Genomic DNA, 23,757 nt, shown 5'->3' on the forward strand with positions numbered 1-23,757 from the left:
GATTGAACTAAAGTATCTGACTTTAAAGAGAAATGCTGAGGCGTAGAGAAATGGACGGATCGTGCAAGGACCTTCTTGTTCAAAGAGACTGTCAATCGAGAAGGATTTCAGTTGGAGGAAGAAGAACAAAAATGGACTATAGTATTATACCTGTTTGCGTGTGTTGTTTTTTGAAACGCAAAAGTATATTTCCTGTGTGCATTTCTTAAAGGATGGTGAAAAGGTGGAAAATGAAACCATGTTGAAGTTGATGGTTTATTTTTTTGTTCTTGGGGGGGGGGGGGGAGGTGTCATGTGAGAGTGCCTTTAAGAAATGGGTGTTTAAGAAATGTACCTTTTAGAAATGGGTATTTCAAAAATGTAACTTTATCAGTGATTTCAGAGTGTGGGTGGAGCTGAGCTGTCTGTCAGCTTCTTACATTCGTTTTAGGCGGTTTGCTGCAGGGTGTGTTTTAGTTTTGTTTTCAGTGTTGGAGCTGAAGCCAGGCAGAGCAGCTGTACTGTTGATCTCTCTGCCATGAAAAGACCATCTCTTGATCATTTAGTGAATTCAGAATTCTAAATGTTCTCAGTAGTGAATGTAAACCTAATGTGACTCTGTTAAAAGGTGTTTCTTTTGTCTTCTGGATTTTGCTTGAGAAGTTATTAAGGATTACTTAGTGTTGTATTCTTTAGGTGTTGTATTTGAATTGATTGTTGCTAAGATGTTCACTGTGTGTTTTAAAAAGGTTAACTTGAGTTCATAGAATAAACATAGTTTTGCTTTAAACAATACTTTTCCATTTCTGCTGTACCACACCTGTAGAGTGGGCCGTGTGTTCCCCATACCACAATCTATTAAAAGTTGTAGGTCAGGTGAATTCCATGATACACTTTGGGGCTCTCTAAACCCATAACACTTTGGGGTTCTCTAAACCCATAACACTCAGTACTGACCCTCCGACAGCACGGCTCTCCCTCAGTAGTGACTCTCCCGACAGCACGGCGATCCCTCAGTACTGACACTCAGACAGTGCGGCGCTCTCTGGGTACAGACCCTCCGACAGTGCGGCCCTCTCTGGGTATAGACCGTCCGACCTGGGTACAGACCCTCCGATAGCGCGGCGCTCTCTGGGTACAGACCCTCCGTTAGCGCGGTGCTCCCTCGGTACGGACTCTGCGACAGCACGGCGCTCCTTGGGTACGGACCCTCCAACAGCGCGCCGTCCCCTGGGAACGGACCCTCCAGCAGCGCAGCTCTCCCTCGGCACCGAGCCTCCGACAGCGCGGCGCTCCCTCGGTACGGCCCCTCCAACAGCGCGGCACTCCCTCGGTACGCACCTTCCGACAGCGCAGCTCTCTGTCGGCACTGAGCCTCTGACAGCGCCGTGTTCCCTCAGTACCGAGCCTCCGACAGTGCGGCTCTTCCTTGGCACTGACCCTCTGACAGCGCGGCTCTCCTTCGGCACGGAGCCTCTGACAGTGCAGCAATCCCTCAGTGCCGTGCCTCCAACAGCACAGCGCTCCATCAGTACTGACTGTGGTCCCAACAGTGCGGCTCTCCCTCAGTAATGAGCCTCTGACAGTGCAGCACACTCTCAGCACTGACCCTCTGACAGTGCAACTTGAATTAAAGAGTTTGGGTCTCGGGTTGTCACTTGAGGGGCAGTACCAAACACAGTGAGGTGCAGTGGGCACTTCATTCGGAGGATTGAAAGCACAGGGGCCTGCTCCGTAAGGAGGACACAAGCCAGGGACAGGACAATACAGGGTGAACAAAGTGGGGAGGGTGGTGTGTGTGTGTTGGCGGGGGGGAAGAGAAGAGAGAGAGAGAGGAGGCGGTGGGCACATGTGTTTCTCTCCCCAATCCCAATACACTCCAAAGAGGGGCACCACCTAGTGAAGTCTGCAGGAATTGGAAAAGGACGTACCGGAGCTGCTGTTTGACCCAATCTCTCTGCTGTCTCAGCACCTGAAGCAACAAGTCCTCTTCAAACTCAACACCATCCGATTCTGCAAAAGACAAACAAAACAGATATTCAGATACTGGAGGGCCCAGCCTGGCTATACTCAGCCAGCAAGCCGTGTGTGGGATGAAGCCCTGTATTTCAGCACCCTCTTCAGCATGACGACAAAAGATAATGGAGAATACCGGCTTAGCAATCTCACTCGCCAGGTCTTTGAGCTGAACTGTGGTACCTAGGCAACATGGAGCTGTTCATCTGCAGCCCAGTCTGACCGTGACAAGACTCGAGTGTGAAATGTGATTGGCAGTTCTGTACGCAGCCTGAGCTGACTGCACACAACTGACCGATCAACAGAGAAAGAACATCACTCCAAGATTCTACAGGAGGACAAGAGTGGAAAAAGGGCACGTGGAGGTTTCAACGGAAGTACAGTTTTGGAGCTTTAATTGTCCTGGAATGTTTGATGGAGACAGTGTAGAAGGAGCTTTACTCTGTATCTAACCCTGTGCTTTACCTGTCCTGGGTGTGTTTGATGGGGACAGTGAGAGGGAACTTTAATCTATTCAACCCCATGCTGTACCAGTCCTGGGAGTTTTTGATGGGGACAGTGTAGAGGGAGCTTTACTCTGTATCTAACCCCGTGCTGTACCTGTCCTGGGAGTGTTTGGTGGGGACAGCGTAGAGGGAGCTTTACTCTGTATCCAACCCCGTGCTGTACCTGTCCTGGGAGCGTTTGATGGGGACAGTGTAGAGGGAGCTTTACTCTGTATCTAACCCCGTGCTGTACCTGTCCTGGGAGTGTTTGATGGGGACAGTGTAGAGGGAGCTTTACTCTGTATCCAACCCCGTGCTGTACCTGTCCTGGGAGCGTTTGATGGGGACAGTGTAGAGGGAGCTTTACTCTGTATCTAACCCCGTGCTGTACCGCTCCTGGAGCGAGATAGATGACACCTCAATATTTTAGAATAGAGATTCCGAATGACTACCCAGTATTGTTACCTTCAGCTTCCTCGAGCAGTTGTGCTACAGCCTGAGGGGCCTGGCGGATACCAGGAATGGGGGGAGGTGGCACATGTTCCCCCCTAGCTTGGCAGGATGACTTCGGCTTTTTGCTGGCCAGTTGATTTGAAGGAGGAGAGAACATCCTCTCAGAGACAACCTGGGATAGAATGACAGACAGATCTGTTAGAATGATGTATAATCATGACCAGCGACAATGGGCAAATAAATCATCCTGAGGCCAGCTGACAGAAGCATCCAACCGAGTCGCATTATGAGCACTGAGGGAATCCTGATGGGGAGGTAAAGCGAAAATGGGAGGAAGAGTTGGGCAAGGAATTAGAGGCGGGATTGTGGGAGGATGCCTTGAGTAGGGTTAACGTGTCCTCGTCATGTGCCAGGCTCAGCCTGATACAATTCAAGGTGGTCCACGGGACGCATATGACGGTGGCCCGTATGAGCAGGTTCTTTGATGGGGTGGAGGATAGGTGTGGGCAGTGTGCGGGAGGGCTTGAGAATCATGTCCACATGTTTTGGACATGTCCGAAGTTTAGGGGATTCTGGCAAGGATTTGCCGATGTCATGTCCACGGTTACTAAAGACAAGGGTGGCGTCGAGTCCAGAGGTGGCGAGATGCTGACGTTTTGGCCTTTGCCTCCCTGGTAGCCCAGAGATTAATCTTATTGGCGTGGAGGGACTCGGAGCCCCCAAAATCGGGGGTATGGGTTAATGACATGGCTGGGTTTCTCAGGCTTGAGAAGATCAAGTTCGCCCTGAGAGGATTGACGTTAGGGTTCACCCGGAGGTGGCAGCCGTTTATCGACTTCGGAGAAAATTAAGCTGTCAGTAGATACAAAAAGAAAAGGGCAGAGGGAGGTAGGATGGTTGAGGCGGGATTAGTAAGGGGGGGGGGGGGGACTGGGGAACTGTGTATGTAAGCCATGTTGGCTGCGTGTGGTTGTTGGTTTGGGGAGGGGGGGGGTATTATTTACTTTGTTGTGTTTTCTCTTGAAATTGTTGTTAAAAATTTACAAATGCCTTAATAAAATGTTTTGGGTTTTTTTTAGAGAAGGGGTAAACTCCACACAGACAGTGACCAGGGGTCGGGATCGAACCTGAGGCAGAGCTAACTAACCACTGTGCCACCGTGCCGCCCCTATTTGTGGCATCTTGATTTCCTACATTACAACAGTGACCACCAGGCAGCACAGTGGCACCCTGGGTACTCTCTACGTTTATAAAAGAAAAAAATCAAAGACAGCACCTGTCCCAACACATGATGCACATTCGACTGTGCACACGATCCCGGCCCGCCTTTTCTTGCTGCGTGCACGATCCCTGCATGCGGACTGTCAGGGGAAGGGCTCCAGGCTTCGTCGCTGGATGATTCCTGCCCCAAGTCTGACCGGTATCTCCTGGGGGCAAGGTGCCCTAGACTAGGGAGCGAGCGAGTGTCCTGCTGCGGCTCGCTGTTGCCTGGCTTCTGGAACTGTGGAAGTGTTGAAGGTGTCGTGCTGCAGATCTTGCTCCCATGGTTCTGCCCACGTTTGTCGCAGCTGCGCTGGTATTTGCGCCCCCTCCGCTCGGTGGCGTTGCTCGGACATCTCTCGGGACAAGCCACCCGGCCTAACAGTTTTCCCACGGCCGCCCCTGCTGAATGCTGCCCTCCCTCAGTTAAGCTCTGGCTGGAGAGACTCTCCGCTGGCCTCTGCCCCTTGTCCGCAGGCCCTCTTTCTACTCCACCCCCCTCACCCTGACCTGTGTCCATGACGTCCGGGTCAGAGTGTTGACCATCTCCAGCTGGCTGGAGACATACTGGGCCATGTACAGGCAGGGGCTCTGCAAACACTGGCTCCCTCGTACTCAGGTTCAATGCGGGCTTGTTGACAACAGCTCCAATGACAGGCCTAGTCTTCACACAGTGTGTGGGGGCCCCAGAAGGATTCTCGTCCCCTTTCCAATAGCTCTGAGGGGAGGGTACTTTCACCATCATCCTGTCCTCATGTGCATCCTCATTACACCCAGCAATCTGTAAACAGAATAAATGTGTTATTAAATCACCGGTTCTGCCTCAGCTGGAGTACTGTGTCCAATTGTAGGCACCTCACATTTTGGGAAGGATGTCAGCACCTTGGAGAGGATGCAGGGGAGATTTACTGGAACATTCCCAGGGAGGAGGGGATTTCAGTTCATGCAGAGAAGGTTATTGGGCAGATTGAAATCTGACGTCCAAAATCATATGGGGGGGGGGGGATTTGGATAGAGTTGATAAGGAGAAAGTGTTTCTCAGCGTCAGGAGGCTCGGTAACCAGAGGGGACACAGATTGAAGAGAATCGGGAAAAGAACAAGAGGGGAGATGAGGAGAATTTTTCTTTTATGCACAGCAAGTTGTTATCTGGAAGGTGCTGCCCAAAAGGGTGGTGGAAGCAGATTCAATAACAACAAAGAAGAACAAAGAAATGTACAGCACAGGAACAGGCCCTTCGGCCCTCCAAGCCCGTGCCGACCATACTGCCCGACTAAACTACAATCTTCTACACTTCCTGGGTCCATATCCTTCTATTCCCATCCTATTCATATATTTGTCAAGATGCCCCTTAAATGTCCCTATCGTCCCTGCCTCCACTACCTCCTCCGGTAGTGAGTTCCAGGCACCCACTACCCTCTGCGTAAAAAACTTGCCTCGTACATCTACTCTAAACTTTGCCCCTCTCACCTTAAACCTATGCCCCCTAGTAATTGACCCCTCTACCCTGGGGAAAAGCCTCTGACTATCCACTCTGTCTATGCCCCTCATAATTTTGTATACCTCTATCAGGTCGCCCCTCAACCTCCTTCGTTCCAGTGAGAACAAACCGAGTTTATTCAATCGCTCCTCATAGCTTATGCCCTCCATACCAGGCAACATTCTGGTAAATCTCTTCTGCACCCTCTCTAAAGCCTCCACATCCTTCTGGTAGTGTGGCGACCAGAATTGAACACTATACTCCAAGTGTGGCCTAACTAAGGTTCTATACAGCTGCAACATGACTTGCCAATTCTTATACTCAATGCCCCGGCCAATGAAGGCAAGCATGCCGTATGCCTTCTTGACTACCTTCTCCACCTGTGTAGCCCCTTTCAGTGATCTGTGGACCTGTACTCCTAGATCTCTTTGACTTTCAATACTCCTGAGGGTTCTACCATTCACTGTATATTCCCTACCTGCATTAGCCCTTCCAAAATGCATTACCTCACATTTGTCCAGGTTAAACTCCATCTGCCATCTCTCCGCCCAAGTCTCCAGACAATCTAAATCCTGCTGTATCCTCAGACAGTCCTCATCGCTATCCGCGATAAGAACTCTCAAAAGCGGCACGATTTCCAGGAATATGTGTTGGGGGGGGGGGTGCAGGGCAATGTGGAGGATGGCCCAGGGGCAGCGCGCGCGAGGGGGAGAACCAGTGCGCAGGGGAGAGGTAACTGAGTCCCCTTTAACAATTGAAATGAACTCATGCTATGTGAGACTGGGGTGTCAGTACAGCAGGAATGACCTCCTGAGAGAGGACGCAGGCTCTGGAGATTCCTCACTCATGTTTTGAGGTCTTGGCGGGGGGAGGAAATGAGTAACATCCAAAGGCTGTGTGATGATTTGCAGCCACGTCAGTCAGCTCAGAGTTCCTAGTCTAAACCTCACCTTGCCCCAGGTGCTCAGATAAGCAGCTAAAGAGGAAGTATTTGCTCTTACTGGTCTGTCTAGGCGGACAGGAGGGGAGTGCGAGTTCCTCTTTGGCAGCAAGGGCCATTGGCTCTCTCTCGCTGCCTCCATCTTCCTCTGCAGTCGCCATTGGTACAGGATGTCGTCCTCGGGGAGGGCACTGAGCAGTGGCACACGAACAGGGTAGAGAGAGTTCGGCACAGTGGGAATCTGCTTCACTGTTATATCACCTGCAGAGGACAGAAGGAACCAGTTACAGTGATCATGCTGCAGAATCACACCCACATCCTCCCCTTCAGCAACTAAACAGAAGTATTTGAAATGCAAACAGCAGAGTTATTTCTTACCTCTCTGCAGTGATATGCCTGAAACGTGGGGCCGACCAGCAGTGGGTTCACAAAGCGGGCTACAGGTGGGCCTGAGTGACACCCTCTCGATGGTATCGGAGACTGATGGAGATCCTACCCCGTCTGAACTGACAGCTATGGCGCTGCTAGAGGAGGACACGCTACACAGGAGGAAGGAGACAAACAACAGCTACAAGAGCAGACAGAAGCAAATACCCTCAGGGTCACAGTGCCGACCCGCCGACAGTGCGGCGCTTCCTCAGTACCAACCCTCCGACGGTGCGGCGCTCCCTCATGTCTGACCCTCCAACAGTGCGGCACTCCCTCAGTGCCGACCCTCCGACAGTGCGGCACTCCCTCAGGTCTGACTCTCCAACAGTGCGGCACTCCCTCAGTGCCGACCCTCTGACAGTGCAGCACTCCCTCAGTACCAACCCTCCGACAGTGCAGCACTCCCTCAGTACTGACCCTCCGACAGTGCGGTGCTCCCTCAGTGCCGACCCTCCGACAGTGCAGCACTCCCTCAGTACTAACCCTCGTCAGTGCAGCACCCCCTCATTTCTTACCCTCCAGAAGGGCAGCACTCTCTCCATACCACACTGTAGTGTGTTTGGAATTTTATTCAGAAATCTTGAGTTGATGAGCTCCTGACTCAGCAGCTGGAGGGTTACCCACAACAGTCTGGTCAAGGGATGGAAGGAGGTTGAAGGGTTGAGGGTGATCTCTGTAGTTTGAGAGTTACAGTTCCAGAGGTTAGGGGGAACCATTAATGGTACCCTCCAGCAGGGAGGCTCTCTCCTGTTTTGGAGTCATACCTGACACAAAGGAAGATGGTTGTGGTGGTTGGAGGTCAATCATCTCAGCTCCCGGACATCACTGGAGGAGTTCCTCAGGGTAGTGCCCTCGGCCCAACCATCTTCAGCTGCTTCATCAAAAATGTCCCTTCCATCATAAGGTCAGAAGTGGGGATGTTTGCGGATGACCGCACGATATTCAGCACCATTCACGCCTCCTCAGATAATGAATCAGTCCATGTCCAAATGCAGAAAGACCTGGTCAATATCCAGGCTTGGGCTGACAAGTGACAAGTTATGTTTGCATCACAAAAGTGCCAGACAATGGCCATCTCCTACAAGAGAGGATCTAACCATCACCCCTTGACATTCAATGGCATTACCATTGCTGAATCCCTCACAATCAACATCCTGGGAGTTACCATTGATCAGAAACTGAACTGGACTCGCCATATTAATACTGTGGCTACCAGGGCAAGTCAAAGGCTAGGAATCGTACGGTGAACTCACCTCCTGAATTCCCAAAGACCCTCCACCATCGACAAAGCAAAAGGCAGGAGTGTAATGGAATATTACCCACTTGCCTGCATGAGTGCAACTCAACACCATCTAGGATAAAGCAGCCGACTTGATTGCTCCTCCTTCCACAAATATTGAAACCTTCCACCACCAACAAATAATGGCAGCCGTGTGTACCATCTACAAGATGCACTGCAATAACTCACCAAGGTTCCTTAGACAGCACCTTCCAAACCCACGAACACTACCATCCAGAAGGAGAAGAGCAGCAGATACCTGGGAGCCCATCACCTAGAGGTTCTGCTCCAAGTCACTCACCACCCTGACTTCAAAATATATCACTGTTGCTTAACTGACGCTGGGGCAAAATCCTGGAACTCCCTCCCTAACAGCACCTCAAGGACGGCAGTGGTTCAAAAAGGCAACTCACAACCTGAAGGGCAACTAGGAATGGGCAATAAATGCTGGCCTAACTAGCGATGCCCACATCCCGGAAATAAATTTTTAAAAAGTAGCTGATTTATGCTTGCTCAAAGTAACACATTTGCACACAGGGATTCATTGTCTGCAAACAAACGGAATCTCTTCAGGTCTTTCATCTTTGTTGAACTACCCGGTAGCTCGGGGAGCCGGGATTTCCCCATTGCTTTCTCCACGGCAACACATTGGCCAGAGTTGTCTTGCCAACCAATCAGCATCCTTTTCTCCTGCAGTATAAATTGTTGGTGATAGTTTGAATTTGGTATTCTTGTCTTTGTCCTGATGAGTCCATCACTTTGCTGATGATGGAGCGTAGATCGATAGAGCAGAAATCTGTTGTTTCTTGTGTCCAGGACACACCTGGGTAATCTTCCACATTGCCAGGTAGATGCCAGTGTTGTTGGTGTACTGGAACAGCTTAGCTAAGGGTGCGGCAATTCTGAAGCACAAGTCTATTGCCGGAATATTGTCAGGGCCCATAGCCTTTGCAATATCCAGTACCTTCAGCCGTTTTTTGATATCACGTGGGGTGAATCGTATTGGCTGAAGACTGACATCTGTGATGCTGGGGTCCTCTAGAGGAGACCGAGATGGATCTTCTACTCGACACTTTTGGCTGAAGATTGTTGTGAATGCTTCAGCCTAGTCTTCTGCGCATATGTGCTGGGCTCCTCCATCATGGAGGATGGGGATATTTGTCGAGCCTCCTCTTGCAGCGAGTTGTTTACTTATCGACCACCATTCATAGCTGCATGTGGCAGGACTGCAGAGTTTAAATCTGATGTGTTCATTGTGGAATTGCTTAGCTCGGTCTATAACTTGCTGCTTATGCTATTTGGCACACAAGTAGTTCTGTGTTGTAGCTGCATCACAAGCTCTTAAATTGGTTGTTAGTGTAGCTATTAGCGCACTCGAGGTTTTCCAGCAAGTGCTGACCAATCACAGGCATTTTGTTTTGGTTTTGCAAATGCAGTCTATTTGTGTACGATCTTCCTAATTACTTGCTGCACCTGCAGACGTCCTTTTGGAATTCATGAAATAAGACAGGTGTATAATATATAACAATGGAAAACATATGTTCCCCGTTTGTTTCTCCATGGTAAGGAAATGTCAACAATGTCTCTCCTTCTCATAACATTCAATTTCTCACAATCTTTGTAACAAAGCTGTTCAAGTGAAGATAAGCATCCAGCAGAGGGCAGTAGAGCAGAGCTGCTGATTGGCTGTTGCGGGGGAAATTTGCATACGTCCGGTGCGGTCACTCAAACTTGAAGGTGGTTTGTGGAGGAGCTGTTGTCAAGTGACACTCAAACCCGAAACACTTCTTCAGTGTTTCCCTCCCTATCCCCTCCTCTAACCAAAAAAACAAACAACCGCTGTAAAGATAAAGAAGAAGGCTCGAGGGCAGGGAGAAGTTGAAACAAGTTGAACCATGACGTCACAGCCTGCAGGTAAGGGATTGGCTGGTGACTGGTAAGTAGTTTTTCTTTTATTTTCCCTCAGGTGTTATCATGCGGGGCAGAGGTTGCTGAGTGCTTGCTGAGAAGGGGAGTGAATAACAGGCAAGCTCTTTCTTTCTTTTTCTATTTTTATCTAGAGGGGATGGCAGGGAAGGTCGTGCAATGTTCCTCCTGCAGAATGTTTGAGGGGAGGGACGCCGTCAGTGTCCCTGCTGATTTCATCTGTGGGAAGTGCACCCATCTCCAGCTCCTCAGAAACCGCACTAGGGAACTGGAGCTGGAGGAACTTCGGATCATTCGGGAGGCAGAGCTGGTCATAGATAGAAGCTTCAGGGATGTAGTTACTCCGAAGAATAAAGATAGATGGTGACGGTGAGAGGGGCTGGGAGGAAGCAGTCAGTACAGGGATCCCCTGTGGTTGTTCCCCTTAGTAACAAGTATACCGCTTTGGATACTGTTGGGGGGGACAACTTACCAGGGGTAAGCCATGGGGTACAGGTCTCTGGCACAGAGTCTGTCCCTGTTGCTCAGAAGGGCAGGGGGGAGCGGAGCAGAGCATTAGTCATTGGAGACTCCATTGTTAGGGGGATAGATAGGAGATTCTGTGGGAACGAGAGAGACTTGCGGTTGGTGTGTTGCCTCCCAGGTGCCAGGGTCCGTGATGTCTCGGATCGTGTTTTCGGGATCCTTAAGGGGGAGGGAGAGCAACCCCAAGTCGTGGTCCACATGGGTACCAACGACATAGGTAGGAAAAGGGATAGGGATGTAAGGCAGGAATTCAGGGAGCTAGGGTGGAAACTTAGATCTAGGACAAAAAGAGTTATTATCTCTGGGTTGTTACCTGTGCCATGTATTAGCGAGACGAGGAATAGGGAGAGAGGAGTTGAACACGTGGCTGCAGGGATGGTGCAGGAGGAAGGGTTTCAGATTTCTGGATAATTGGGGCTCATTCTGGGGTCGGTGGAACCTCTACAAACGGGATGGTCTACACCTGGACCAGAGGGGTACCAATATCCTGGGGGGGAAATTTGCTAATGCTCTTCGGGAGGGTTTAAACTAGTTCAGCAGGGGCTTGGGAACCTGAATTGTAGCTCCAGTATACAGGAGGTTGAGAGTAGTGAGGTCATGAGTAAGGTTTCACAGTTGCAGGAGTGTACCGGCAGGCAGGAAGGTGGTTTAAAGTGTGTCTTCTTGAATGCCAGGAGCATCCGGAATAAGGTGGGTGAACTTGCGGCATGGGTTGGTACCTGGGACTTCGATGTTGTGGCCATTTCGGAGGCATGGATAGAGCAGGGACAGGAATGGTTGTTGCAGGTGCTGAGGTTTAGATATTTCAGTCAGCTCAGGGAAGGTGGTAAAAGAGGGGGGGTGGCATTGTTAGTCAAGGACAGTATTACGGTGGCAGAAAGGACGTTTGATGAGGACTCGTCTACTGAGGTAGTATGGGCTGAGGTTAGAAACAGGAAAGGAGAGGTCACCCTGTTAGGGATTTTCTATAGGCCTCCGAAAAGTTCCAGAGATGTAGAGGAAAGGATTGCAAAGATGCTTCTGGATAGGAGCGAAAGCAACAGGGTAGTTGTTATGGGGGACTTTAACTTTCCAAATATTGACTGGAAACGCGATAGTTTGAGTACTTTAGATGGGTCCGTTTTTGTCCAATGTGTGCAGGAGGGTTTCCTGGCACAGTATGTAGATAGGCCAACGAGAGGCGAGGCCATTTTGGATTTGGTACTGGGCAATGAACCAGAACACATGTTAGATTTGGAGGTAGGTGAGCACTTTGGTGATAGTGACCACAATTCGATTACGTTTACTTTAGTGATGGAAAGGGATAGGTATATACCGCAGGGCAAAAGTTATATCTGGGGGAAAGGCAATTATGATGTGATAAGGCAAGACTTAGGATGGGGAGGGAAACTGCAGGGGATGGGCACAATGGAAATGTGGAGCTGGTTCAAGGAACAGCTACTGCGTGTCCTTGATAAGTATGTCCCTGTCAGGCAGGGTGGAAGTGGTCGAGCAAGGGAACCGTGGTTTACAAAAGCAGTCAAAACACTTGTCAAGAGGAAGAAGGAGGCTTATGTAAAGAGGAGTCATGAAGGTTCAGTTAGGGCGCTCGAGAGTTACAAGTTAGCTAGGAAGGACCTAAAGAGAGAGCTAAGAAGAGGGGACATGAGAAGTCTTTGGCAGGTAGGATCAAGGACAACCCTAAAGCTTTCTATAGATATGTCAGGAATAAAAGAATGACTAGGGTAAGAGTAGGGCCAGTCAAGGACAGTAATGAGAAGTTGTGCGTGGAGTCCGAGGAGATAGGAAAAGTGCTAAATGTATATTTTTCGTCAGTATTCAAACAGGAAAAAGACAATGTTGTCGAGGAGAATACTGAGATTCAGGCTACTAGACTAGAAGGGCTTGAGGTTCATAAGGAGGAGGTGTTAGCAATTCTGGAAAGTGTGAAAATAGATAAGTCCCCTGGGCCGGATGGGATTTATCCCAGGATTCTCTGGGAAGCTAGGGAGGAGATTGCTGAGCCTTTGGCTTTGATCTTTAAGTCATCTTTGTCTACAGGAATAGTGCCAGAAGACTGGAGGATAGCAAATGTTGTCCCCTTGTTCAAGAAGGGAAGTAGAGACAACCCCGGTAACTATAGACCAGTGAGCCTTACTTCTGTTGTGGGCAAAATCTTGGAAAGGTTTATAAGAGATAGGATGTATAATCATCTGGAAAGGAATAATTAGATTAGAGATAGTCAACACGGTTTTGTGAAGGGGAGATCGTGCCTCACAAACCTTATTGAGTTCTTTGAGAAGGTGACCAAACAGGTTGATGAAGGTAAAGCAGTTGATGTGGTGTATATGGATTTCAGTAAAGCGTTTGATAAGGTTCCCCATGGTAGGCTACTGCAGAAAATACGGAGGCTTGGGATTCAGGGTGATTTTGCAGTTTGGATCAGAAATTGGCTAGCTGGAAGAAGACAAAGGGTGGTGGTTGATGGGAAATGTTCAGACTGGAGTCCAGTTACTAGTGGTGTACCACAAGGATCTGTAGTGGGGCCACTGCTGTTTGTAATTTTTATAAATGTCGGTGGAGTTGTGGACAGTGCGGAAGGATGTTACAAGTTACAGAGAGACGTAGATAAGCTGCAGCGCTGGGCTGAGAGGTAGCAAATGGAGTTTAATGCAGAAAAGTGTGAGGTGATTCATTTTGGAAGGAATAACAGGAAGACAGAGTACTGGGCTAATGGTAAGATTCTTGGCAATGTGGATGAGCAGAGAGATCTCGGTGTCCATGTACATAGATCCCTGAAAGTTGCCACAAAGGTTGAGAGTGTTGTTAAGAAGGCGTATGGTGTGTTAGCCTTTATTGGCAGAGGGATTGAGTTTCGGAGCCATGAGGTCATGTTGCAGCTGTACAAAACTCTGGTGCAGCCGCATTTGGAGTATTGCGTGCAATTCTGGTCGCCGCATTATAGGAAGGATGTGGAAGCATTGGAAAGGGTACAGAGGAGATTTACCAGAATGTTGCCTGGTATGGAGGGAAGATCTTATGAGGAAAGGCTGAGGGACTTGAGGCTGTTTTCGTTAGAGAAAAGGTTAAGAGGTGACTTAATTGAGGCATACAAGATGATCAGAGGATTGGATAGGGTGGACAGTGAGAGCCTTTTTACTCGGATGGTGATGTCTAGCACAAGGGGACATAGCTTTAAATTGAGGGGAGATAGATATAAGACAGATGTCAGAGGTAGGTTCTTTACTCAGAGAGTAGTAAGGGCGTGGAATGCCCTGCCTGCAACAGTAGTGGACTCGCCAACACTAAGGGCATTCAAATGGTCATTGGATAGACATATGGATGACAAGGGAATAGTGTAAATGGGCTTTAGAGTGGTTTCACAGGTCGGCGCAACATCGAGGGCCGAAGGGCCTGTATTACGCTGTAATGTTCTATGTTCTAAAGAGCTTCATGTGCTCCTGGCCCACTCGGAGGTATCTGGAGAAGCTTCGGATTGGGGCAGAGAATGCAGTGGGGCGTGTGAGGGGCTATTTGACAGGGGTCCCCAAGGGTACCAGCTAATAGAACCGTCACTCTCCCTACACACACTGCCAGTGGGAGTGGCACTCTGTTGCCGCAGTGTCCTACCTGCGCTCCAGCAGGCGATTCGCTTTCTCCTGGAGATGAACAGTCTCCTGGTCAAGGGGCTCCAGCTGGGAAGCTTCTCCCTGGAAATAAACCAGTGGCAGTGTTTAACAGCAGTGAACCAGCAGAGCCAGGCCGGCTGACTGAAGCAAGCACATCAATTTCACACACACAGCCAGAGTCAACAGCTCACCTCCTCCTCCCCAGCGAATAGGGGCAATCTGTCTAACCCGTCAGATCCCTGGCTGCTTTCCCCCCACCCCCTCTCTCTCTAAAACCCAGGAATCACTGGATGGTGATCAGGAGCTGGGACCCTTGTTGATTTCCTCTCTCTCTCTCCAACCCAGGGATCACTGGACGGTGATCAGGAGCTGGGATGGGACCCTTGTTGATTTCCTCTCTCTCTCTCGAACTGAAGGATCAGGAGCAGGAACCCTGGCTGAATTCCACTCTTCCTTGAACATAGGAGTCTTGGTCAGTGATCAGGAACTGGAACCCTTGCTGATTTCCTCTCTCTCTCTCCAACCCAGATTCACTGGACAGTGATCAGGAGCAGGAACCCCGGCTGATTTCCCTTCTCTCTCTAACCAAGACATCTCTAAGGAATAGTGAAGCGCCTACTCTATTGATAAAGTGATGGATTGTGAGGCGCGTTATTCTCTCAGGTGGTATCCCAAACTCAGCAGTGCACTGTATGCTGTACAGACAGACATAGCACAGTAATACTCTCTTCTCCAATGGTGCCCTGAATCCTGAGAGTTCCATGCACAGACTGATTATAATACTAACCCCCGAGTGAAGTACACTTTTCAGTAAAGCCACACTTGAGTCAGGAAGGCTGGGCAATGAAATCTTCCCGGGCAAAGATCCGAATCGAGACAGTTGCAGTGGTGAATGATCTCCAAATACCCCTCCTTCAGTGCTAAAAGGGCGAATTTCTGTGGGCAACAGCACAAATAACAAGGGATCAAGAGGGACAGCTGATACAACAAAGTTGAAAAATCACTAGCTTTAGCAACAAACCAACAACGGCCCTTGAGTCAGGAGTTTCTGACCACGTGACTATCCCCCCACAACCTCCATTCTCTCCAAGTTATAAAGCTGATCAATCAAAGGATTCAGTGTGGTTTATACATAGAATAACAGATACCTGGGAGTGAGTTACAGACTAGAATCTAACCAGAGGTTTCGGGGTGGTTCATATATAGAATAACAGATATATGCGGGAGTGAGTTACAGACTGGAATCTAATCAAGAGGTTCAGGGTGGTTTCTATATAGAATAACAGATACCCGGGGGTGAGTCACAGACTGGAATCTAATCGAGGGGTTCAGGGTGGTTTATATATAGAATAACAGATACCCAGGAGTATGGTACAGATCAAATCGAGGCGTTTGTTGTGGTTTATAGAATAATAGATACCTGGGAGTGAGTTACAGACTGGAATCTAATCGAGGGGTTCACGGTGGTTTATATATAGAATAACAGATATCTGGGAGTAAGTTACAGACTGGAACTAATCGAGGAGTTTGGGGAGGTTTATATATAGAATAACAGATATCTGGGAGTGAGTTACAGACTGGAATCTAATCGATTGCTGATTGAATACCGAGCAGATTGCTGTTACTGTTGCTGGAGTAAATGTCAGGAAGGGATTACCTTGGTTGAATTGGTTTGTATCCTGTGTGGGTGTGGAGTTGCTTGGAGGAGAGTTGATGAGCCACCAGAACTCAGTGTTTTCTCTGCAGTGTTCAGCAGCAGCACGCTCTCGGTCCTCTCGGCTCAAGGGTTGGCCGTGTCGGAATCGCTGGATGTACCTGGGTGCATACAAACAGCTGGTGGGCTGAGAAAACCTTTCCCACTCATGCTGCACAGCAGTATGAAGCAGTTGAACACTCCAATCACAATCTGAAACAATCCTGTGCTTCATGCTCCAACTAACACCCCTTTCTCTAATTGGCTCAGGAATTGGAGGAGGCCGATTCTGCCCCACGCGAGCCTGTTGCTCAGGAGCAGGAGGAGGCCCATTAAGCCTGTCCCTCCATTCAATCAGTACACTGTGATCAGAAACACTGGTTGATTTCTCCTCCCTCTCTAACCCCAGAATCACTGGACAGTGATCAGGAATCCTGGCTTATTTCCCTCTCCCTAATCCCGGGAGCACTGGACAGTGATCAGGAGCAGGAATCCTGGCTAATTTCCCCCTCTCTCTCTCTAATCCCTAATGCAGAGCTGATTTAGCTCAGTGAGCTAGACAGCTGGTTTGTGATGCAGAACAAGGTCAGCAGCGTGGGTTCAATTCCTGTACCAGCTGAGAATTCTGAATTCTCCGTGTACCCGAACAGGTGCCGGAATGTGGCGACTAGGGGCTTTTCACAGTAACTTCACTGCAGTGTTAATGTAAGCCTACTTGTGACAATAAAAGGTTATTTATTTATTTATTATTTATTTATAATCCCGGGATCAGTGCACAGTGATAAGAACTAGCAATCCTGGCCGATTTCTCCTCTTGTCTCTCTAACCCAGGAATCACTGGACAGAGACCAGGAGCAAGAACCTTGACTGATTTCCCCGCTCTCTGCCCTACGATACTCCAGATGAGGAATGTCGGGCTGGTTTATAAAGTTAATGCTGCTCTCACTCACTTGGCTATGATCGAACTCTCCATGGGGATGTCCTTTGGACTTTCTGACCAGTCTGCATCTGTGCGAAGTGCCTCGCGCGATGCCAACAATCTTCCTGTGGACACTGCCCGGCTCTGTCCGCCCTCCACTTCCTCAGGCGTCACCGTGGTGCTACTCTCGGTTGAGGGCCAGGATTCCTCCAGGGAACTGGCCATCTCTCGCTGTGCTGTCAGTCGCTCAGTGAGCCCTGGCAAATTCTGAGGGGACGGTGGTCCCAGCACTGGTTCCAGCCGCTGGCATTTTCCAGGTTCTACCACCTGAGAATGAAAAGGGCATGCCAGTTATAAAAGCTGACTATTTCTCCAACAATTTACAGCACCGTAAAACGTCCCAAATCTTCATGGCCAGCGAAATATTTATTTTTTAAAGTATTTTTATTCAACAAATTTTCAGAATACGATAACCCCAGAACAAACAAAAAGCCCGAACCACCTCCCCCCTCCCTCAACAGTAACCAACTCCCGAAAGTGCATGATGAACCAACCCCAACAATTGTAGAACCCTTCCTTCAACCCCCTCAGCTCAAACCTCACCCTTTTCAGGGTAAAAAAAACTCCAGCAGATTCCCCCGCCACGCCAAGGTACAGGGTGGAGAAGCTGACCTCCACCTCAACAAGACCTGTCTGCGAGCGATCAGCGAGGCAAAGGCCAAGACATCTGCCCGCACATGCACCTGCAGCTCTGTCTGGTCTGGCACCTAGCGACCGGGCTCCACATCTACATGCAAGACCCCCAAGATTGTACTGAACACCGTCCTCCAGAATTTTCCAGCTTCAAGCAGGACCAAAACTTAGGAACAAAGTTCGAGGGGCCCCTCCTACATCGCTCACAGTCATCCTCCGTCCTCTCGAACAGCCGGCCCATCCTTGATTTTGTGAGGTCCGCCCCCTACACGACCTTCAGCTGTATCTGCCCCAGCCTCACACGTGAAGTCGAGGCATTCACCCTCCGCAGCACCTCACATCACAGTCCCTCTTTCAGCGCCACCTGCAGCTCTTCCCCCCACTTTGCCTTAATCCCCTCCATGACACCCTATCTTTCTCCAAAATCATCTCATAGATCACTGAGATGAACCCCTTCCCTATCGCCTCTCCTCCCCCCACTGACAGTGCCACCTCCAACGAGGAGGCCGGCACTATTAGGAAGGGGCAGGAAAATTTTCCTCGCAAAGACCCGCACTTGCATAGACCCTTCACCCTGCACCAACCCACACTTCTCTGCCAGCTCCTAAGCTCGCAAATCGCCCCCCAAAGAACAAATCCTTCATTTCCTTAATTTCACTCTCGTCCGATACTAGAAACCTCGCATCCATTCTCCCTGGTGCGAATCCATGATTCCCCCAATTGGCATCCCCCCTGACCCAGCCCCCCAGCTTGTGCTGTCGAAACTGCTATTATGGGCCAGGGTTTAGAAAACGCCAAAGTATATCATGGAGTTCACCTGACCTACAACTGTTTATAGATGTTGGTTATGATGAGCACAAGGGCCTACCTTTCAGCTGTTATTCAACAGAGGCCTTAAGCACTTTTAATCAAAAACAAAGTTTATTCTACAAATTTAGTTAACACTTTTATAAATATACACACTAAGCATTTTTATCAACTACCAACATAAATACCCCACACAGCGACAGTACTCTATGTATAACCCTTAATAAATTCCCCCTTTAGCTGTTCCAATTTAATAACAAGATCCCATAAACCAGTGCCCCCTTTTTAAAGGTGTGGCCCAGCACACAGCACTCAAGACCTGGTATGGATGCTCCTGTTTACTTTCCAAAAAAGCAGGTTTGAATTCGGTCTGGAAAACAGTTATCACTTTTAAGTTATCAAGTAATCTGGAAACAGCTTTTAAAATGCAGATAGAGGGGACTTCCGGGTGCGGCGATGACCAGCTAGGTCGCACGTTTCGGCACCTCCCGTTTGAACGGACTTTTGGGCTCTTATTGGGAGCCCCAACGGCAATTTTTGACGGCTAAACCCTTTGTGCGGTGAAACAGAAGGGAATCCCCCTGGATGTACATGGAGAAAGGAGATAATAGTGGCCGGATTGCAGAGGATCCTCTGGAGCAGCGGCAAGGAAGGGAAGCACGAAGCAAGATGGCGGCGGAGGGAGGCCGTTTGGTATGGGGCCCGGAACAGCAAGAGTTCCTTCGGAGATGTGTTGAGGAGCTAAAGGAGGTGCTGGCCCCGATGCTGCAGGCGATTGAGGGGCTAAAGGAGGCGCAGAAGACCCAAGAATTGGAGCTTCGTGGCGTGAAGGCAAAGGCTGCCGAAAAGGAGGACGAAATACAGGGCCTGGTGGTGAAGACAGAGACACACGAGGCACTGCATAAGAGGTGTATGGAGAGGCTGGAAGCCCTGGAAAATAGCTCGAGGAGGAAGAACCTAAGAGTTTTGGGTCATCCCGAAGGTGCAGAGGGAGCGGACGTCGGGGCATATGTGAGCACGATGCTTCATTCCTTAATGGGACCGGAGGCCCCGACAGGCCCCTTGGAAGTGGAGGGAGCATATCGAGTCCTTGCGAGAAGACCGAAGGCAGGAGAAATACCTCGAGCTATAGTGGTGAGGTTTCACCGCTATAAAGACAGGGAGATGGTCCTGAGATGGGCAAAAAAGACACGGAGCTGCAGGTGGGAGAACGCGGTGATCCGCGTGTACCAGGATTGGAGTGCGGAGGTGGCAAGAAGGAGGACGAGTTTCAATCGGGCCAAGGCGGTGCTCCATAGAAAGAAAGTTAAATTTGGTATGCTGCAGCCGGCGAGACTGTGGGTTACACATCAAGGGAAACACCACTACTTCGAGACGGCAGAAGAGGCGTGGACATTCATTGAAGAGGAGAAGCTGGACTAGACTGGAGAGAGAAAGAACTTTTGTAATAAAGCAGTGGTGTGATTGCATGGGACTGGGAATCGGAAGGGGGGGGGGAAATTTTCTCTTTCCCCTCAATGGGGGGGGGGGGGGGTATGGTGAACTGAGGGCGCTGGTGGGGAAGGAGAGGGGGAAGGAGAGAGGGAGCTGCGCCATTAGGGGCGGGGCCAAGTGGGAAGCACGGGCTTTGCTCCCGCGCTATGGTAATTGTGGCAGGAAAAGGGGGCGCAGGAAGGAGGGGGCCTTACACAATGGGAGGCTGAGGATAAACGGGGGAAGTCGAGGTCAGCCAGATTTTGCTGACTTCTGGAAGCAACATGGGGGGAGCAATCACGCTAGAGGGGGATCTAGCGGGGGGGCGGGGGTAACTGGGTTGCTGCTGTTAAGGGGAAGGGGGAGCTGCTACGGGATGGGATGGTCGGGACGGGAGGACACCGTTGGGGGGACAAGTGGGTGCGTGGGAACCGGGTGAGGAGCTGGTCTAAAAAAGGGGATGGCTAGTCGACGAGGGGGGGCGGGTAAAGAGCCCCCCAACCCGGTTGATCACGTGGAACGTGAGACGGCTGAATGGGCCGATTAAGAGGGCAAGGGTACTTGCGCACCTAAAGAAATTAAAGGCAGATGTGGTCATGCTGCAGGAGACGCATCCAAAACTGGCGGATCAGGTCAGATTACGAAAAGGATGGGTGGGACAGGTATTTCACTCGGGCTTGGATGCGAAAAATAGAGGGGTGGCAATATTAGTGGGGAAACAGGTATTGTTTGAGGCGTGGACCATAGTGGCAGACAGTGGGGGTAGATACGTGATGGTGAGTGGCAGATTGCAAGGTGTGGCGGTGGTTCTGGTGAACGTATATGCCCCGAACTGGGATGATGCCAACTTCATGAAGCGTATGCTGGGGCGTATCCCGCACCTGGAGGCGGGAAAGTTGGTAATGGGGGGGGAGACTTCAACACAGTGCTGGATCCAGGGCTGGACCGGTCCAGGTCTAGGACCGGGAGGAGGCCGGCAGCGGCCAAGGTGCTTAAGGACTTCATGGAGCAGATGGGAGGAGTGGATCCCTGGAGATTTACTAGGCCTGGGAGTAAAGAGTTCTCCTTCTTCTCCCATGTCCACAAGGTGTATTCTCGGATAGACTTCTTTGTCCTGGGAAGGGCGCTGATCCCGAAGGTGGCTGGGACGGAGTACTCGGCTATAGCCATTTCGGACCATGCCCCACATTGGGTAGATCTGGAAGTAGGAGAGGAAAAGGAACAGCACCCACTGTGGAGATTAGATATGGGATTGTTGGCGGACGAGGGTGTGTGTGTAAGGGTAAGGAGATGTATCGAAAGGTATCTGGAGATTAATGACGACGGAGAGGTTCAGGTGGGAGTGGTCTGGGAAACACTGAAGGCGGTGGTCAGAGGGGAACTGATTTCCATAAGGGGAAACAAGAGAGCAAAGAGAGGGAGAGATTGTTGAGAGAAATTTTGAGGGTGGATAGGCAGTATGCAGTGGCTCCGGACGAAGGACTATACAGGGAAAGACGAAGGTTGCACACGGAATTTGATTTGTTGACCACGGGCAAGGCGGAGGCACAATGGAGGAAGGCACAGGGAGTGCAGTATGAGTATGGAGAGAAGGCGAGCCGGTTACTGGCCCAACAACTGAGGAAGAGGGGGGCGGCGAGGGAGGTTGGAGGGGTTAGGGACGAGGAGGGTGAGATGGAACGGGGAGCGGAGAGGGTGAACGGGGTGTTTAAGGCATTTTATGAGAGGCTGTATAAGGCTCAGCCCCCGGAAGGGAAGGAGGGAATGATGCACTTCCTAGACCAGTTGGAATTCCCGAAGGTTGAGGAGCAGGAGAGGACAGGACTGGGAGCACAGATTGAGATGGAGGAGGTGGTAAAAGGGATTGGGAGCATGCAGGCAGGGAGGCCCCGGGACCGGATGGGTTCCCGGTGGAATTTTATAGGAAATACGTGGACCTGCTGGCCCCATTTCTGACGAGAACCTTTAATGAGGCCAGGGAAAGGGGGACGTTGCCCCCGACGATGTCGGAGGCGACGATATCGCTGCTCTTGAAAAGGGACAAAGACCCGCTGCAGTGCGGGTCTTACAGGCCTATTTCCCTCCTGAATGTAGATGCCAAGCTTTTGGCCAAGGTGATGGCGACGAGGATGGAGGATTGTGTCCCAGGGGTGGTTCACGAGGATCAAACGGGGTTTGTTAAGGGGAGACAATTGAACACTAACATACGGAGGCTGCTGGGTGTGATGATGATGACCCCGCCGGAGGGGGAGGCGGAGATAGTGGTGGCGATGGATGCAGAGAAAGCATTTGATAGAGTGGAGTGGGATTACCTGTGGGAAGTGTTGAGGAGATTTGGATTTGGAGAGGGGTTTATTGGATGGGTTCAGCTTCTATACAGGGCCCCGGTGGCAAGTGTGACTACAAATAGGCAGAGATCTGACCACTTCCGTCTGTACAGAGGGACAAGACAGGGATGTCCTCTGTCCCCGTTACTGTTTGCGTTGGCAATTGAGCCACTGGCTATAGCGCTGAGGGGCTCTAGGAAGTGGAGGGGAGTACTTAGGGGAGGAGAAGAGCACCGGGTGTCACTATACGCGGATGATTTGTTGTTGTATGTCGCGGACCCAGTGGAGGGGATGCCCGAGATAATGCAGACACTCGGGGAGTTTGGGGAATTTTCAGGATATAAATTGAATATGGGGAAGAGTGAGCTGTTTGTGATGCACCCTGGGGAACAGGGCAGGGGAATAGATGATTTGCCGTTGAGGAGAGTAACAAGGGATTTTCGGTACCTAGGGATCCAGATGGCCAGGAACTGGGGAACTTTGCATAAGCTTAATTTAGTAAGATTGGTGGAGCAGATGGAAGAGGACTTTAGGAGATGGGGCATGGTGCCCCTGTCACTGGCGGGTAGGGTGCAGGCGGTTAAAATGGTGGTCCTTCCGCGGTTTCTTTTTGTGTTCCAGTGCCTCCCTGTGATGATTACAAAGGCCTTTTTCAAGAAAGTGGATAAGAGCATTATGAGTTTTGTGTGGGCTGGGAAGACCCCAAGAGTGAAGAGGGGGTTCCTGCAGCGTAGTAGGGATAGGGGGGGGCTGGCACTGCCGAGTTTAAGTGACTATTATTGGGCCGCCAACATATCAATGGTATGCAAGTGGATGGGGGAAGTGGAGGGAGCAGCGTGGAAAAGACTAGAGATGGCGTCCTGTAGGGGAACCTGCCTGCAAGCATTAGCAACGGCGCCTTTACCGTTCTCCCCGAAGAAATACACAACAAGTCCAGTGGTGGTGGCAACGCTGAAAATTTGGGGGCAGTGGAGACGGCATAAGGGAGTGACGGGTGCCTCGGTGAGGTCCCCGATAAGGAACAACCACAGGTTCGTCCCGGGGAAGATAGATGGGGGATTTAAAGCTTGGCAGAGAGCAGGGATTGTGAAATTGAACGATTTGTTCCTAGGCGGGATGTTTGCGAGTCTGGGAGCACTGACAGAAAAATATGGGTTGCCACCGGGGAATGCATTTCGATATATGCAACTGAGGGCTTTTGCGAGGCAACAGGTGAGGGAATTTCCGCGGCTCCCGGCGCAAGAGATTCAAGACAGAGTGATTTCGGGGACATGGGTGGGGGATGGTAGGGTGTCAAATATATACAGAGAAATGAGAGACGAGAGGGAGACGATGGTGGAGGAGCTGAAGGAAAAATGGGAAGAGGAGCTAGGGGAAGAGATTGAGGAGGGGCTGTGGGCAGATGCTTTAAGTAGGGTAAACTCTTCGTCCTCATGCGCCAGGCTCAGCCTGATACAATTCAAGGT

At 50.3% G+C, this 23,757-nt stretch overlaps 1 protein-coding gene across 1 annotated transcript in view; it reads right to left on the reverse strand.

Moving 5' to 3' along the window:
- Positions 1–23,757, reverse strand: part of proser3 (proline and serine rich 3) — a 38,830-nt gene that overhangs the window by 9,714 nt on the left and 5,359 nt on the right. Inside the window, exons 2-10 of the mRNA XM_072468855.1 lie at positions 17,023–17,318; positions 16,037–16,194; positions 15,167–15,315; positions 14,381–14,460; positions 6,991–7,151; positions 6,674–6,873; positions 4,210–4,974; positions 2,946–3,105; positions 1,911–1,992 (exon numbers count right to left, since the gene is read on the reverse strand). Of these exons, the coding sequence (XP_072324956.1) occupies positions 1,911–1,992; positions 2,946–3,105; positions 4,210–4,974; positions 6,674–6,873; positions 6,991–7,151; positions 14,381–14,460; positions 15,167–15,315; positions 16,037–16,194; positions 17,023–17,216 (1,949 nt within the window). The 5' untranslated portion in view covers positions 17,217–17,318. The remainder of the gene's footprint in view (positions 1–1,910; positions 1,993–2,945; positions 3,106–4,209; positions 4,975–6,673; positions 6,874–6,990; positions 7,152–14,380; positions 14,461–15,166; positions 15,316–16,036; positions 16,195–17,022; positions 17,319–23,757) is intronic.

This window comes from Scyliorhinus torazame, chromosome 12, assembly GCF_047496885.1.
Source record: "Scyliorhinus torazame isolate Kashiwa2021f chromosome 12, sScyTor2.1, whole genome shotgun sequence".
Lineage (NCBI taxonomy): Eukaryota > Metazoa > Chordata > Chondrichthyes > Carcharhiniformes > Scyliorhinidae > Scyliorhinus > Scyliorhinus torazame.